Below are 18,742 nucleotides of genomic sequence, written 5' to 3'. Positions count from 1 at the left end.
GTGTGGCTCCGTTAGCTACTTCAGGAGCTCCACAGTTTGTTAATGCGGAGCACACTGATCTATTGTGACAACGTCAGCGCAGTATACCTCTCCACCAACCCCGTTCAGCTCACGAGCATGTTGCTGTTGTAGATGTGTGAGTTCTTCATGTCGCGACTACCTCTCACTTCGCCGACGTCTTCACCAAGGGCCTTCCCACCCTGGTGTTTGAGGAGTTTCGGTACAATCTCAATATTTGCAGTGGTTAGAAGTTTCGACTACGGGGATCCCACCTAACATCTCCCAACCCTGGTTAGGGTGAGGGTTTTTCACTATCCAACAATAATATTGAATACAAAGCTAACTTTGAGCCGAACCGAGTCTCCTTCATGTTGTTGAGTGGGCGAGCCGAGCCCGGTCAGGCACCAAGACGCACCAGCACCAAGCCATGGCTCGTTTCTAGCCATTTCGATATCAAGATATCTATAGGTAGAATTGTAGTTGAGGCATGTATGGAATTCAAAGCTAGTGTCAAATAAGAAACTTTGAAATTTTAAATCATAGAAGGAATAAGCAAGTTTGACAAGTGTCATAAGAATTGTCTCATTAAAGAGACACAAGGATGGAATATAACACATTAATTCTATTGACTTCAGTTTGATGTATATATATCATTGACCACATGTCATAAATACACCAGAAGAATGCCGAAAGTTGTTGTTTTGCGTCTACATTAATTCACAAGACACCCACGGTGCAAAACTAAAACAAAAAAATGATGGAAAGCTACAGAGGTCTGCACATTGACCAAAGTGCCAAAAGCAATCGAGAGAATGGCAGATAAATAAGAATCAATGGCATCCTCAGGCTCAGCCTTGAACTGTGAATCAATGGAAGTTTCAGGTGCTCAGACTTGCACAATTGACCACCAAGGAGCTGCCTTCTCCCCTTTCTCATCTGATAAATGGAGAGACTAGCAGATAAATAAGGATCGAAGGTATTTTCCGGTTCTCAGCCCTTTGTTCTTAGTATTGTGATGCTTCCTTTCCCCCCTTCTGTTCTGATTCTTGTCTTGCCAATCACTGGCTTGCCAGAGAATGCTGAAGTTCCAAGGATCTCGGGGGCCTTCTTAGGAGGAGCACGAATTCGCTGATTTATATCCTGCAAGGTAACATCGCCTTCCTCCCAAGATGGTTTGATAAGAGTAAAAGGATATGCTACTGAGGTAGTTAAGTTTTCCTTCACCTTAACTAGTGTTGAGCTTGATCCTAGTAGTAAGGCAAAAGAGGCCACATGATTAACACCGATGAAACTGGAAGATGAAGTGTGTTCCAAGTAATAATATACTTTCAAAATGAAATACCTTTGGACACTTTGAGTGTACAAAGCTTTCTAGTTTCCTGCATTATGAAACTTTCTGTCATTGGTCCAGTCTCACTTGTTCCTGTAGGCATATAGAAATAATAGGTAAGTTGTGGACCTCAATACAAAACCACGATGCTAGGAAGGCACTAAAACATCATGGTTGCTGGTTATAATAGTACATTGCAGCAACTGCAAATAGACCATAACTGTGAAGGAAAAGAGGAAACTAAAATGCCCTTCTCATGGTTGCTGGTTATAATAGTACATTGCAGCAACTACAAATAGACCATAACTGTGAAGGAAAAGAGGAAACTAAAATGCCCTTCTCAGATATCTCGTGAGAGCTTAAGAACAAATATTAATGGAAATGTTGGAAGCTGAGTTGCAAAATTAAATGGAAAAATGATTATCAAATGGTATAGAAAAGACGATTTGCACTGACCTGAAATACCAGATTGATCATTTATACATGCAATGCTCTCCTGACTACAAGGCCTACAGCAAGTAGGAGATGAATATATCACAGCTGACAAACCAATGAGCCAAATAAAGTTGTTTTAGTGGAACCAGATAGGGACAAACGTTTGATCAGGCTCGAGGTACACTGGAGTTCCATAAGAGCAATGTTCAGAAAGAATATCTTCTTGCCGGTAGGGTGCTTCATCTGACAAGGAATTTATTGTATCGGATGTAATTTTTTTAATTAGTAAACAGTATAGTATTTAAGCATATATAATGAAAAATACAGACCTAAATTATTTGAAGTGTGGTGCATATCCCAATTTAAGCTCTGTGGTTTATCAGTGCAGAGCAATGAAATTTCTGCTGCCTGAAACATGGAAAAACAGAACATGCATAACTATGATATGCAAAGACTAGCAGGATGGAGGAATTTGAAACATAGGTAGGAGCTGGAGAACAACCTCAGATGTGACAAAAGGTGAAGCAGCATCATGAGTCCCAACTTCTGACTGACTAGACTCTGAAGGGTACTCTAATGTGCGCCGCCGCTTTGATTCCCGAGATTCCTCCAGGTCCAAGGTCTCCTTGCATGTGAAATCTACTCAAGTAACAGGCGCTTTAAGCTATGCATTAAGAGTGGTAGCAATGATAATTGGTAGAAAAAAATTGTACCACCAAGGTCAGCAAAGAAATCACGGCAGTCTCTCAACGGGGTTTGATTTCCAAGCAATCCCATTAGCTCATCGTCATCTTGATTGAGGCAATCCCACACGAATTTAGTAGCATCTGCTGTAAAAAAAGATGAGACACAATGAGAAATCAAGTCCAAACAGGTACTTTAAAGCTTCTTTGTGACATAGATGCAGGTTATGGATGTGAATTAGTACCATGACTTGAATCGTTGGGTTCACAATGCTCTACTGTCCAATCCCAGAGACTGAGGAAAGTGTTACAAGATCAGGCACAAGTGTAATAAATTGCAAAAAAAAAGTAGTGCACCATAATAGCAAGTCAATTTACAAGCATTCTTTGAGCAAAGAGTTGAGGCAGCGTATAAGTTCAATCACACCCACTAAAGATAAATCATGATTCATGAGCTACTTGTGTAGGTTGTACGCGGGTTTTCATCTGATTCTACTTCGTTATGTATGCTCAGTTTAGTCAATGAAATGAACAATCAAAGGCACTGAAGTACGTGTAAGCTATACACTAAATTAATTCCTGCCGATCAGGCATTAGAATGAACAGCATACAAAGCCCCATTCCAGCCCCACGTGAACCCATATTCTCCCCCATCCAATCTTTGGCACTGGCATCAACCTAACTCTCAACTGAAGCAGGGTACAATTTGAGCTAGATAAACCTAAGAAGGGCATGAAGCTACTCTTGTAGGTAGTAGACAGATCTTAATTTTAGTTTGACATGTAAGGTAAATTATCAACTAAAAAAAAAGAATTAAGGGCTAGCAACACAGCAACTTTATTACCAGAGGTCAGGCACTACAACGAACAGCATACACAGGCCCATTCCAGTACCAGCCAGTCCAATATCCTCTCCATCGAAGCTATATTGGCGGCGTCGGCCTAATCTACGATTTAGACAGCCTATAGGGCGCAACGTCGCAAAAGACCATCCGAACCAGCGGATCAAATCCAATGGAACGAGCACCCAGGACGCAGGACTGGCGGATGGATCATTCCAATCCGCCAACATCGACACACCAGATCGCTGGCTCGGTAGGATTCCTCTACTGTTAGATCGCCGACGTGATCCAACAGCCGCCGGATTCCTCCGGCGGCGGCGCGGATCTCCGCACGCCGGCACGCCTGCGCGAGGTCTCATATCAACCAACGACGGCGGCGCATCGGTCCCAAACCAAAACCGCCCTCTAATCCCAGACCAAATCCCCCAAAACAAGGAGCTCGGAGCAGCAACAAAAACGCGAGCGGAGACCAGTCACCAAAGACACGGATCAACGCACACGACTCGGGGCCCCCTCACCCACGTTTGGCCATGGTCGTCGGCGCTTCCACCGGCGGCGGGGGCGCTGCCATCGTACGACGGGTCCATCGGGCCGCCGCAACTAGCCGTTGCAACGGTCTCCGCCTTCTCCCCCTCGGCAATCGGATTTTGAGTGTCTACTGTGCGCGATGCGATGGCGAGAGCGAGAGGATCCTGCTACAAACTGCTCGGGTGCTGATACGCCCACGGTTGCGCCGCATTTGTAGTCCGAGGGATGAAGACGGGTGGGACAGAAAAGGGAAGAAATGCGAAGGGGGTGGTGGGCACGAGATGGGCTGACTGAGAAGGCCGTTGGGCACGACCCCTCGGCCTTCGCGCCGCGTGCCCAGCTCAAATCTCCGCTCGCTCGGCTTGCCTGTCTCTCTGACAGTCCACCCTGTGTGTTTGGTGGGCGCGTGGCGCCAGAGCCGGTGCAAGAATTGATGGCCTTCCAAAAGCCCAGCGTGCCAAGGCGGCTCATTCGCAACTCCAGCCATATGGTTTCATGGAACCGTACAAATGGGTGTAACACTTTCAAAAAAATGGGTAGCAACCTTGACAGAACCGTAAATTTTACTAAGTCCCTGTTTAGATCTCCTGCAAATAATTATATTTTTTTATTCAAACAGGTATAGATAATAAAATAGCTAATTGTTAGCTATAGCAGTAAATACTAATTATCTACCTAATTAGATCAAATCAGACAATAGCTAATAGCTAGCTAATAATTATCAGTTAATGGATCTAAACAAAACAAAAAATAAGGCAAAAGCCCTTTATGGTAAAGAGGAATTATCGCACCCTATTTTGAATAACAAAACCAGATACTAATATGCTTTGGTACGAAGGCCGAACTAGACATTGATCATGTCTCACGCTAACCGCATACTAACCTTGTTTTTGAATATAGGATATTGATGTGATGCATGCAAGTCCCAAAGACGAGGACTACATTGTGCATGCAAAGTCACCCTCACAAGGCGAGAAGGGCTCACAGACCCATGTTGGGGGTCTGCGGGCGAGGAGGGCCTAACTCACAATGGGGGCTTCGAGCCAAGAGGCCTTCGGCCTCGAGGACTCTACTCCCGATGGCCTTTCTTCCTTTGGCGCGGTCGTCTAGGCCAGAGCGAGAGCCCAAGCGAAGCAAAGGGCAATTGTTCCACCTCGGCGCCATATCAGAAGACGAGTCAATGAGGCGACATCGAAGACCATGAGGCAAAGGCCTTCATGACTTGACACTAGAAGACTACGTATAGACAGTGGGGACCCTGTGGGCCCTCTACATGTAAAGTTGGCCCATCTGTCAGCCTCTCCTGCGGGTACAACTCTTGGTGTAATTAGATCTAGGTCAGCATTGTTTCGTATTTACTCTGTTGTACATTATATTCTGAGGATGTAGCAGGTATCCAAGGGCACGAACGTACTTTAGGCTAGCCCATTGGTTGCACTATAAATAACTACATCCAACTCCTAGATGAGACACGATTGACAAGACATTGAGCACCCTAGCTTCCTATTTTGTTGAGCACCGTTGTCTCACCTGCTCCCGAGTGTTTGGGTCCACGTGTCAGAACCCAACATTTAGCGCCCACTGTATTCATTACAAAGACCAATCCCACGATGGCTTTCGAAAAGAACACCCGATCCAACTCCACCTCAATGGAGTTGATAGAGATAGTCTTCACTGACAACACCCAGAGGCCTAAGGTCACCTTCCCCACTCAAGACCAAGAGACCCAAGCGAAGACTGCCCATGTGACGGCTACATAACTACCAACTGAAAGAAATCTTCCTCTTCGCACAAAGAGCCAGTCATTTCCACCCCTAAGGGAAGCCCCTTCACATGTAGTTTGGAGAGCCATGGTCATGCTCCGTTCAACACCAAGAGACACCCCTACCAGTCCATAGTCTAGTCTGATCAGACCAAAAACCAACCCTCTGATCCGCCATCGAGTTGAGGACACCCCCAAGCGATTAGACTTCGAGATCCATGAAGAAGACAAAGCATTCGAGTTTAACTCCAAGTACCATTTGTTACTTAAGAGCCTTCACATAAAAAATGATGACCTTAAGAAGTAGATATAAGCATTGACAACCACAAGACACCATGATGAGATCCTCTAAAAGGTATTGAGGTTGATTGAAGAGGAAAAAAGACATATTGTGGACTCTACAACAAGAAATAGCAGACTTGTAGCAACATGAATACACCTAACCACCTTCACTAAGTGCAAAAACATAGTATGAGCATACTCAATAGCCTCCGCTAATAGAACACATACATCATGACTTTGAAAGAAGCGCTTGGCAAGCCCAACACTTTGGCACATTCCACAACTTCAACTTCATAAATGAAAGGTGACCGCTCTCCGCTAGACTTCAATATATCCCATGGCCACACAATTACCGGTCAGGCAATTGGCCCAAGTACAATGGCAACCCTGACCCTTCGCAATATATCATGAGCTATCAAGTGGTAGTAGCATCATCTAGAGATGACGACAAGCAATGGTGAAGTCTTCCGTCGTAGGCCTGGAGGACCCAGCTCTCACCTAGTACACAAGATTTCCACCACTGCCCATCGACTCATGGAGGACCCTTCGTGAAAAGTTATCGCTCAACTTCAAGGGCTATAGACCAGAAACCAATGGCTTTGTAGAAATATCCCTCTACACGCAATTGGAGAAGGAAAGCCTTCAGGATTACTACAAGAAATTTTTGTTGATGAAATCCCAAGTGTCTTCAGTTGAAGACCACATCTCCATTCACTATGCCATCAGCGACCTTCGCACTAGCCACATGTTCAGTCACTGCACCAAAGACCCCAAGCACACTCTAAGAACTCTACCGATTCTTCAAGAAGTATGCAAATCAGAGGAGTTGCACTACCAAAAGCTAGAGTCACAGCGGAAGGCAAAGGAGCATTCGCAGGCCAGTAGTAGACCCTAGCATAAGGGCTAACAGGATCGTTAGCAGCAGCAGGTCCACAACATAAGCAACCTACAACAACCCAACGAATCCCCCTTGCACACAGCAAAACCTCCATAGCCTAGTAGAGGAGTGAAGGTGGTAGAGACCGTGACTGTAGTAGGGGATCCACACAGGACTGTAAGTTGTATTGTGTATTCCACGGTGAAGATGTCGGACACTCTACCAAGGATTGTCCGATCACAAAGGAGGCCAAAAAACAATGGCAAGAATGGCACCAGAACAACTAACAAAGGCCATAGTCCACACCTACCAACAATCCAACACCAATACCCCCTTGCTACCAACAGTCCAACACCAATAACCCCTTGCTACCAACACATCAAACCACTATATCCATAATACCCACATAATTACCTCCCTTAGCTCTCACACTAATAAATTCTACCCTCTCGCAGGCACCAGCATAAATAATACACCTGTCCCATCAACTCCCCCCTCCACCACCTAAAGACGAAGACGATTTTCGCAACCAGATGTCTATGACGTAATAAACATGACCTTTGGAGGATCTAGTGCAGACTTTGAAAACAAAAGGTAGAGAAACAAAATATTATCGAAGAGTTAATCACGTCGCCATCACTAGGCCTGCCGTTCAAACCAAGCGGTCGCATGTCCTTCTCACATTATATGGGAGGGATGTGGACCTATGAAGCACCCAACACACCATTGCAATGGTAATAAAATGTATCATAGTTGGCTAGGAGTTACATAATACCCTTGTTTACAATAGTAGCCAAGCAGACATCATTTTCCTGTAAGGCTTCGATCACATGGGCATCAATCATAATCTATTGCAGCTGGCTGACAACCCACTATATGTTTTCAGTGGAAAGGGCACCTTCCCCATTGGAAAATAGCATTGCCACTGTTCTTTGGTAAAATCCCCCAACGTGATGATGGAATAGATCACCAACATAGTGGACATGGTCTACCCCTAAAACACCATCCTCGACAGAGATTCGATCAATAAACTTGAGGCGACCATCCATAGCCTTTATCTATCACCTTCAATATAGTGGACATGGTCTACCCCTAAAACGCCATCCTCGACAAGGGTTCGATCGACAAACTTGAGGCAGTTATCCATAGTCTTTATCTATGCATGAAGATATCTAGCCTTCATGGCGTCATAATAGTTTACAAGGACCAACAGGTAGCCCGTAACATAGAAAGAGACTTCATCCCTGGTGTGACACCCTGAATTTTGGGTATAAAATTTCTTTTCTAAAATCCATGAAAATTCAGGTGTCAGCCTCTCTTTCCTTTTCTTTTCTATTCTTTTCCTAAATGACGGGGAGTTATATTTGTGTGTGTGTATGTGTGTGTTAAGCTTAGTAAAATGAATAGATCGTTGCATTCATGCCATTGCATAGTGTTTGTGAGTGCAAAAAGTTTTTAAACATATTAAATTATATTGTGGATGTTTTCGGGAATTTTCAGGAAACTTTAGATTATCTTCCTTGGTATTAAATATAAATTTCATATTTTTCTTATATTATTTTAATCCCTAAAATTTAGTATTTGTGAAAACTAAAATATTCCCAAAAACACAACTATATATATATTGTATATTACGAGCCTTGTGCTTCCAATAACTAGAGGAAGCCATGGTCCAATGGTGCCATCTGGTTCAGTTGCACCATATCGAGGTGTCTGTAAACGGAACCCCAGACCGCTAGGGTTTATTTTTTGACGCCCTCCATCGCAACGCACGAGCGATGATGCCCCCTCGTGTGGTAGCGGCGGTTACCTGAGGCACGAGCGACGACAGCGGTCTGGGAGGCGCGGCCCTAGAGATGCGAGTGAGCGACTTTGCCCCCTTCATGCGGCAGCGGAGGTTCCTCGAGGAGCAAGCGGCAACGACGACCCCAGCGGCACGAGCGCCAGCTGCGGTCTAGGGAGCTATGAGCGGCTAGAGGCTCGTGGTGGCGACCAAAGGCGCGCTCGACGACGAAGGTTCCCTAAGTGCGCATGGCAGCGATGAACCCATCCAGCGGTCGCGCGAGGCATGATAGTCGGCGGCGGTGGCCACTCGAGGCACAGGTGGCTCCGGCAACATCGACGGTCGCGTGAGGAGCGGGCTGCAAGGCTCGGCGGTCCGCACGACGGTTCAAGCGTTCTTCGATGACCAACTCCTCTAATCTGGTGGCCTCGGTGGTGTCCTCCAGCGACGACCTCGTCCAATCCTTTGTATGCATGCGGTTGTTGGTTGATCCATATTAGGATTTTTTTTCATTAATTATGATGTACGGTGTAGGTATTTATGCAACTTTCTATAACGATTTATGCTTTGCGCGATATCATCATCCAACAATTGTGGGTATGCTGCGGGAACGAAAATGTCACTCAAAATTTGTGCGCATGCAGTGGAAACTCCCAATACCTGACATACTTTTTGGATCTGTATAAAAATAAGAACCACATGCACGTGCTATTGGTTGCCATATTGTTCAGATCTGCCATAAAAATAGGACCACATGCATGCGTCTTGTGAGGGACGTGCCTGAATGCATGTTCCTGGTCGAGGAACGACATACAATCACGTACATATTTTTATGTCACTTTGTATATATCTATGTCAACATCAAGAGGTTTTCAATGGCTTTCATGTTAGATCACTATTTACGCTTATAATTGCCGATTTTATGCTCAAAACTGAAGGTTTTTACGCTCGAACATGGAGATACGTCCACCAATAAATCACATGACATATTTTTTTACGCAGTGTACCGCATTGTATAAATACCTACACCGTGTAACATAATTAGTATTAGTATATATCATAAAGTAGTTCTAACGAGCCTAAATGCATTGTTGTTGGAGCGATCCTATATTTATGAAGGAAATAAAATATTTAAATAAGATTTTTTTGTTTCCATTCATACTAGTCCATTTCCTTTTACCACACATTCCTATCATTCTAAATTTATACGCATGCAACAGGAAACAGATTTTTACGAAGTGTATCGAATTGCATAAATAGCTACATGTCTAGCATAATTAGTATTCTTATATATAATAAACTGGATATAACGAGCTTAGTTGTATGTCTGTTGGAGCGATCCTATATTAATGGAGTCATCCATTTTTGTGCGCATGTATTGGAAATGAAAATATCATCCAAAATTTGCACACATGCAATGAAAACTCACATGATTTGACATAATTATTGAATCTACCATAAAAATAAGAGAAACCCGAAGGTGCCAAATTCGGTAAAAAGGAATTATAGCGTCCTCGCAGATCGTCCTGCGTGCACGACCGGACCGTCTGCAACTATTTTATTTGACATCTGATGACACATTTAATGCACTTATTTATGCTAGATGTAGAGATGTTGATGTTAATGCTATGAAAGATCACCTTGCTTTGAATAAAGAACAATGGATTCAGCCATGTTTATGATGTCCAGCGCTTCCTTCATTTCTGGATCAGCTAGGGGATCGAACGGTTCCGGCGGCGGAGATAATTCAGCTGAAGTAGGAAAAATTAATTAGTCCGAAGCCACCAAAACAAATGCTGAAGCTAAAAACCAAAAAATAATACCTATACGCTTTTCGCGCTCTGCAGCTTCTTCAGCTCGTCTTGCTTCTGCTCGGGCGTCATGGGTGTCTTTTTCACTTTTCTTTATAATTTCATGGGCCATCACTCGGCCACCAATCACCCAGACATCATTGTAAAATTTTCCGCCCATCAAGGTTGCTTCAGCTGAAGGATCATTCGTATCATCTACGGAGAAGGCAGCTTTGGCCTAGGCCACGGCTTTAATGTGATCACATCCCGCCTTCTCCAAGATGGCTGAAATTCCCCGCGCACTGGAAAATGCGCAAACATCCCCGCGATCACTCAAAATTTCTTCGAAGGTTTCGGCTTCTCCACTTATCCATTCAACAACGCCTTCGGGGTCGCCTCGTATGAAATTTTCTTCAGCAGAGTAGGCACCCACTTTGGCGAAGCTAGCTTTTATTTTCTTCACACAATCCAAGGATTTCTCAAAGCACCTTTCCTTGGATGTGCGAAGTTCTTCAACATTTTTCTCTAGATGATTTTTCCAATATTCGCTAATTTCTTGGTTAGCTTGTGCGAGTGTGCAGTTTTCCTTAGCTTCGGCCAGTTCTCTTCGAAGGTCTTCAATTTCATTTTTTTGAGCTTCGGCCTGAGCTTTGAAACTAGCTTCGTCTTCCTTCACTTTGTTTACCAATGAAATTAATATTTTGTCTTTTTCAAGACCTTCGTTTCTCAATTCAATCACCTTTGAATGAAGGTTATTCAGAGCCATTGCATAGCCTTTGTCTTCAATATTCTTCTGTGCCCTCAGGGCATTGCTAAGAATCAAGCCCTGTAACAAAAGAGAAGAAAGAATTGAGCATGGCAAATAAAATTCTCCATTCTAAAATTCAAAGTTTCAAAGTTAACTTCTATACCTTTATACTGTTGTATGTCAGGCTGTCAGCAAGATCATCCTTCGACAAAATCGAAAGGCCATCTTCCAGCTTCGGAAATCCCATGCGTTTACCTATCTCCCGGCAAACGGGTATTTCTTTGTTGTCCGGGAGACAGTATAAGAAGTCGTCATCATTAGTGTCGTTAAACACTAAAGCTCCCTTTGGATATTTCACCTTTCACGCATAGTGTCTGGCTTCCAGAATTTCTTCTTCGGACAATTTCTTCCCCGAAGCATGTCGAATGATGTAGTCAACAGTTTTGATTGAAGCTTCGGGAGCAGGAGTTTCAGGTGCAATCTGTCCTGCTGTTCTTTCCTCAAGCGCGGCAGGCTTCGCTGTGACGGGCGCTGAAGGCCCAGCTTTGGCTTCAGCCTGAGTTTTTGTAGCTTCGACTTCTGCTCGCCCAGTTTCGGCTTGCGCTTTGGCAGCTTCGACAAATTTCTTTGTAGGAGCAGGGCTCAAGGTCTTCGTAGTCTCTATAACAGCGTCTAGTACGCTGACCATCCTCCTCCTCTTGGGAGTTACAACAGGAACTCTATGCATCTTCGGCAAATCTGCCGCTGCTGGTGGACTCAGGATTTCTGGCATTTCTATCACTCTTTCCACCTGAGGCTCTTCGGCCTTATCATCTTCAGATTCGGCTGGCCCAACTGTAGGCACCTTCGGCACTACGGTCGGCTCTTCAGCGCTCTGTGCAATCAGAGCAGTTTGTGTTGCTTCGGCTGCTGAGGAGGACCCTACGCCAAATTCAGGCACTACGGCCGGTTCAATATAGCGCGGCCGGTGGGTCAGAACCTTCACCTTTTTGCTCTTCGGCACAGGCTCAGCTAGGGTGACCGAAGCAGCAATCTTTCTCTTTTTCTCTTGCCCTCGGAGCGGGTAGCGATAATCAGGGTATATGAAGCCAATAGCATCAAATACCATGTTTAATCTTTTCTTGCCCCGACCTCCAAAGGCTGCGGACAGAGCATTATCTTCGGCCTTGGAGTATGCTCCAAGCAGCTCATCACTGGTAGCTTCAATACACTTTAGCCAGTCGTTGTTTGGCTCATCGAACTTGTCCCTAAACCTAAAGGTATACTTCAGTCGGACCAGACCACCACCACTAGAATCGGTGGTGGTCTCCTTCGGCATATCCTAGCTTTCCACAAGTGGCCATACCCTAAAGGATATATGCTCTTGAATCAGATCCCTTGTGCCAATGAAGGCACACATAGTGCTGAAAGCCCTCTGACATGCTTCGACATTGCCATCAATTTCCACCTTCAGCCGTCGGAGGCCAAAGCGGGACCAGATGGGGCGTTGGATGATTTCTTTAATTTCTTCCCTTGCCTTTAAATCATTCTTCACATAAAACCACTCCTCCATCCAGACTCCGGGCCATCTCTTCCGAAATGTTGGCACCGGGTGGCTTGCGTTGGGGCGAGCAATAAATCCATAACAACCAAAGTTGTTGTGCTATTGTTCTTTGCCAGTAGCCTTTGTCTCATATAAAAGCTCATGCATACTACAGAAGCACTTCGCGCTTGGCTCTAGCCCCTGACTCCTTACAGCCCAGACAAAAATCCCCATCCTCATTATAGCCTCGGGGGTGATCTGATGAAGGAAGACCTGGTAGATCTTCAGCACTTCAACTACAAACTTGCTCAAAGGAAACTGGAGACCAGCCTTAAAAAAGCTTCGGAAGATAACAACTTCATTTTCCTCAGGGGCAGGGGCGGTGTTGTCTCCGCCAGCTCTCACGATAGACATGTCACGAAAGTACCTTCCTCTCATGTTGTCAAGATGACTCTGTTTAATAGTTGATTTTCTGAAGACAGTATGGCTTGGTCGCCAGGGCCGATCTTCAGAATATTCATCTCCACTCTCCACATCATAAATATCACTATCATCAGTATCTTCGGACAAACCTTCTAGAATATTTTTAGTAATCTTCTCTGTGTTTGTTTTTGACATAGACTCAACAAACCCGGCGATAAAAGGATCCACAGTTCTCTTTTCTTCAAACAACTTCGTCTCCTCAGTTACCTTCGTTTCCGCAGTCATTTTCTTTTCCTCACTCATCTTCTCCGCAGACATGGTGAAAACACGTCCTTAAACCGAAGCTCGAAAAGCTTGAAAATCAGGCAAGAGCTAGTGAGCAAGAGCTAAAAATTTGAGAAAATAACGCAAATGGCAGAAATGGCGTATAGATTGTTGTCGGCGTGGGTTCATATTTATACGCCTAGTGTGTTGCAGCTTGAAGGGCTCCGTTTGTCATTGACTGTTGCTATTCTAGCAAAGGGAAGGTGTTTTTTTCGGACCTTCGGCTTAAGGCCTTCGTTCACGTCGCAGTCTAAATTCGTTATTATAACAAATTAATACCGCGAGGGGCTACTATTGGGGACCTTCGTCTTCCGAAGGTCCTCAAAAACATGATTAACAATGTTTTCCAAGTGAATATATGTACAGGAACCTTCAAACTTGGAACGAAGCTGTCCACAATATGGAAAGCATGATCGGGAGGAAGGTCGATCGGGACGAAGGTCGAATCAATTCCGAAGCTATGCGCGAGGAAGCTTCGGCTCAATAGCAGAAAAAGGAACCGACTTAAAGAGGAAAAGGCTATTCAGTCCTCGATAGATTGTCCTTAAGTCAATTGTAAACATGAAGGGCATGGATGTAATTGCATATAGGCTGCGCCCTGTGCCTATAAATAGATGAACAGTACCCCCGTACTGTTCACGCTGACTTGTATTCATTCGTGCGTCACGCTTGGACTTTTTGCCTTCTGTCAAGTCGAAGGTACAAATGTAATTCAATATTGTTCTTATTCATCTATGAGAATATAATAAAGATATATTAAAATTGTTGTATAATTACTCATGTTATCTCTTATGTTTCATATGCTTCTTCTTTCATTAATATACATTGCGATGATGAAGGTACGTCCTTCATGACCTTCGTCTGAAGATCATTATATCCTAAGGGAGATAATGCTTCGAAGGACAAAGGGCGTTGTCGGTACCCTGAAACAGGGGTACCTCTTACTACAGTAAGAAGGCACGGTGCCCGCGCGACTATCTCTAGTCGCGTGGTAAACAGCACCCGACCCCACCACGTGGACGACTCTGGGGTCGCCACGTGGCCAGGGAAGACAATATCCTCCAAGGTTTCAACGGTGGGTCCGGACCCCCATGGGAAAGTGCCGGACCCCTGCATATACAGACTGGACCTCCGGGACGGGTCCCGGACCTCTCTGTGTGGGGTCCGGGCCACCCTTAGCGGGGTCCTGGGATTCTGGGACAAAGAATACCCATGCCTTAATCAAGCCTAGGCGGGGGTCCGGTGCTGACACATGTCCGGACCATACCACGTACGCTTCTGCTCCCCGCTCAGGTGGAGACCCGATGCTGCCACGTGGCCCACTGCCCGTGATGTAAGCCAGCGGGCGGAGCCTGTCGTAAGGCCTCTGGCCCGCGCGTCCTCTGCATTTATTGCGGATAAGGCGCGTCGCCTGTCAAACTGGCAGGTGATGTGCTGCCTCAGCATTTAATGTGCCCTGTCACTCCACTGGCAGGCGATGTGCCGCCTCAGCATTAAATGTGCCCTGTCCACTCCGCTGACGGGCGGCGACCAAACCATCCTACAGGCGGCATAACTGTCCCTTCCGTTGGCAGGCAGTACGCCCGTGCTGCGGCATACACTGTGCTCATCATGGCTCGCGCGTTACCGAGGAAGCAGCCGTGAGATATTAATACTATATGGACTATGAACATTATGGCGCTCGGAGATCTTCTGGGCGACACTGGCATTGGATACTTCCATATGTATTCCCTTCGTTTTGCCCCTGGGCCCACATGTCAGGGCTCAGCACCCTTGTACGTGCCCCCCTTGAGCTATAAAAGGGAGAGCACACGACGTTACAAGGTAGACCCAACTTAGACTCAAACTCACAAGTTCATACAAGCTCTCAAGCTCAATACATCACACAGTGGAGTAGGGTATTACGCTCCGGCGGCCCGAACCACTCTAAACCCTTGTGTGTTCTTGTGTTCTTCCCAATTCCATCTAGCAGGCAAAATGCTTAGGCCCCTCCTCATCTTAGTATTTAGGGCAAGTGCGTTCCGCCACCCGGCCGGAGAATTCCGTCTCCGACATTTGGCGCGCTAGGTAGGGGACTAGGATTTAGGTTTTTTCTTGTTCTTCTGCTCGCGCCATGGTTCACATCATCGAACACCAAGGTTTCATACCCGAGGACTTCATGGTGGAAGAAGCGGCTACCTCTTCCACACCGCGGGCCACCAACATCCCTGTGCCTGGTGCTGCTGTTGTGCACTCTGCGCGGCAGCACACCCCTGTGCAAACGTCCAGGGCATCTAGGGTAGCGCCTGGGGCGCTGTCCGCGGCTAGAGAGTTGCTGCGCCACCCTCCTAGCTCCACGGCCTCGCCGGGGGCCATGAAGCAGTGGTGTGACGACGTCGACCGCCTGCTCGGCATGGCGCACTCTGGCTCAACTAGGCCCAGGCCTCGGTCATCCTGGCGTCATCATGAGGCGTCGGCATCAGTGCGCTCCCCCTCCGTGAGGGCCGCACCGACCGAGGACCGGCGGGCGGAGCTCAACCACCAGCGTGCGGGAGAGGACGCTCCAGTCTCTCTAGAGAGGTCTAGTGACCTGCGGGCAGAGCTCAACCACAGGCATGCGGGCGAGGATGCCCGCGCCTCTCTAGAGAGGGCGCGTGAGCGCCGACAGAATGTCGAGGGTCGCAACCTCGACTACGACTTCGCTGCGGTTGCACCGCAGACTCCAACGGGCGCCCGAATCCAAGCGGGTGTCCCATTGGCCGGCGTGGGCTGCGCCGCACTAGCGGATCATCTCAACGCGATGACTTGGCCATCCAAGTTCTGGTTGCACCTGCTGGAGAAGTACGATGGTACGTCAAATCCGTCGGAATTCTTGCAGGTTTACGTCACTGCCATCACGGCAGCAGGTGGAGACACCGCCGTGATGGCAACATACTTCCATGTAGCCTTGTCTGGGCCTGCCCGGACTTGGCTCATGAACCTCACCCAAGATCAATCTGCTCCTGGGAAGAGCTCTGCGCGCGGTTCGCAGCGAACTTCGCCAGTGCTTATCAACAACATGGCGTGGAGGCTCACCTCCATGCAGTGAGACAGGAACCTGGAGAAACTCTACAGGCCTTCATCTCCCGCTTCACTAAGGTACGAGGGACTATACCCCATATCACTGATGCTTCCATCATCACTACTTTCCGCCAGGGAGTACGTGATGAAAAGATGTTGGAGAAGTTAGCCACGCATGACGTGGAGACTTCACCACACTCTTCGCTCTGACCGACAAGTGCGCCAGAGCCGCCGAGGGCCGTGCATGGCACTCGGCGCCACAGACCGGGGCTGCCCAGACGGGTGGCTCGGGTGCCATCGCTCAGGACGGCAAAAAGAAGAAGAAAAAGAACTGCGGCCACGAGAAGTCATCGTCTGCTGCTCTGGTCGTCACAGCTGCGACTAGGGGCCAGAACGAGCGCAACAAGCGCCCACGACTATAGAGGGGTAACAGCGGCTCATGCCCTGTACACCCCAACAGTCACCATAGCGCCGCGGAGTGTCGCGAGATCATCGAACTCGCGAAGCGCGTCAGCGAGCGGCACGAGCAGACCTCTAGGGATGGCTCCCCACCCCGTCGCCGGCCTAGCAAGGAAAGGGTCGACAGCGGCGAGGTGGCCGCAGGAGAACGGGACCTCAGGTATCAGTCGCCTAAGGGGGTCCTAAAGGATGTTTTCACCGGAGACTCCGACTCTGGTGACGACAGCTAGATGAACCCCCAAGAGACCCCGCTCTTCCTGGTCTACGGGGCCGAAGCCTGCCTTCCCCCGGAAACCCTTATGGGCTCCCCACGGGCCCAATCTTTTGATGGGTTTATGCAGGAACAGCTGCGGCATAAGGACGTGGACTTCATCAACGAACGCAGATGGCGAGCGGCGATCCGAAATGCACGGTACAACCAAGCGCTCAGGCGCTACCACCAACGGTTCGTGCATAGTAGGGAGCTCCGGGTTAGGGACCTGGTCATAAGGCAAATCCTAAACCAAGAAGGGCTCCTCAAACTCTCCCCCAGCTGGGAAGGACCCCTCAAGGTGACAGAGATATGCCGATCCCGGTGTGTCCGCCTTGCCACAACTAAAGGAGTACCCCTTCCCAACCTAGAGCATCGCCGTAAGTTCTATCCATAGGAGCAAGTCTGAGGGGTTGGGGTTTCTTCTTTTTGTAACTAGGTTGTGCATACGTGTATGCCAGCCCGGTGAGGTCCACCCTCATAAGCCCGACCTGTTGGTCTGCACCCATGCATATCGAGTTATAAAAGAAAGGATTTACCCCCTTAGATGTGCTTCTGGGATGGTTTTATCCTGTTGTAGTTTCCAGATATTATTTTTTATCTAACCCACCCATACAGTTCTCCACCCTGGCTAGTATCATGACATCCGAATTGAGTAGCCAGGCATGCAGTTTAGGACCCCTCTACGAAAGCAGGGGGGTCCGGCAACCTGGGGGCCGGTTCTAGAGAATGGGTACTCGTTCCCTGGAGTGGTCCGGAGCTGTGTAGCCGCTTAGCTTGGTTCCGTACCCTAAGCCTGCACGCTCCACCACTCTACGACAAGTATCCTAGTATTTGGAACTATAGCCCTATGGGCCCGGGAACCTGGGGTCCGGTCCTAGAGAATGGACACACGTCTCCTGGGGTGGTCCAGAGCCATGTAGCCGCTTAGCCTGGTTCCGTACCCTAAGCTTGCATGCTCCACCACTCTGCGATGGGTGTCCTGGTATTTGGAGCTGTAATTCAGGGGGTCCGGGCACACGGCTTGGCTCCCCAGGCTAAATCCTGCAGGTCCTATTGCGTGAATCAAAGGATGGCTGATACTAGACGATGGGCCCTATGGGTGTACTACTAACACTTCCTAGATGAAGCTGTGAACAGGCCTAGGTCCTAGTTGAGGCTACCTCCTGGGGGCCGGGACAAAACTCTTTCTTAGGTATGCTGGTATCCAGCCTCGACACGTTGAGCCTGCATCCCAGGGTGGCCAAGTACCAGTCGAGGAGTTGGTAAAGCCACATACGGCAAGAACAAATACTGCACAGATAAGAGTTGTTTAATTGATAGTTCCCAAAAATAACTTACAAAAACAAAAGTTATTACATCCGCCTTCAAGCGGAGCCCTAGCCTCATTTCTACAGGTATGAGCTACTCGACATCAGCAGGGTCGCGCTGGAAGCGCGTGGCCTCCGTCGCTACGACATCTTGTTCGACCTCCCGGGCGGCGTCTTCAGTGTCGGCAACCGAACCAGCGATCACTACCACCGCCCGTGGGCATCCTCCCTCAGCGCCGTCGTGGCACAGCTGTCGCCGCTACCACCGGCGCAGACCTGCCGCTCACCCTGAACACGGCAGCGGCCCCTCGGTGCATGCGTCAAGGCAAAGGAGCCCTCATCGTTGGAGGCGACGT

The 18,742-nt window shown here is 47.6% G+C and overlaps 1 protein-coding gene and 1 pseudogene across 4 annotated transcripts; one reads left to right on the top strand and one right to left on the bottom strand.

The window, feature by feature from the left end:
* Positions 1–600: 600 nt before the first annotated feature.
* Positions 601–4,128, bottom strand: LOC100193871 (Protein XRI1). 4 transcript variants are annotated; one of them, XM_008663215.4, is made up of 9 exons: positions 3,812–4,128; positions 2,694–2,743; positions 2,479–2,592; positions 2,268–2,404; positions 2,095–2,173; positions 1,927–2,008; positions 1,787–1,839; positions 1,343–1,423; positions 601–1,247 (listed from the first exon to the last, which is right to left on the bottom strand). In XM_008663215.4, exons 1-9 carry the CDS (start codon positions 3,874–3,876, stop codon positions 991–993), a joined length of 918 nt encoding a protein of 305 aa, XP_008661437.1. In that variant the 5' UTR covers positions 3,877–4,128; the 3' UTR covers positions 601–990. The 4 variants fall into 4 exon arrangements, with proteins under 4 accessions (XP_008661437.1, XP_035818801.1, XP_035818800.1 ...); XM_035962908.1 differs by having other exon boundaries at positions 3,788–4,117; XM_035962907.1 differs by having other exon boundaries at positions 2,479–2,595; positions 3,788–4,116.
* A 4,466-nt stretch (positions 4,129–8,594) lies between these two features.
* LOC118471914 (uncharacterized) lies at positions 8,595–18,678 on the top strand (annotated as a pseudogene).
* Positions 18,679–18,742: the final 64 nt, after the last annotated feature.

Source organism: Zea mays, chromosome 10 (genome assembly GCF_902167145.1).
Source record: "Zea mays cultivar B73 chromosome 10, Zm-B73-REFERENCE-NAM-5.0, whole genome shotgun sequence".
Classification (NCBI taxonomy): domain Eukaryota; kingdom Viridiplantae; phylum Streptophyta; class Magnoliopsida; order Poales; family Poaceae; genus Zea; species Zea mays.
The sequence above is the reverse complement of the archived record's forward strand: the minus strand, read 5'-3'. Positions and strand labels throughout refer to the sequence as shown.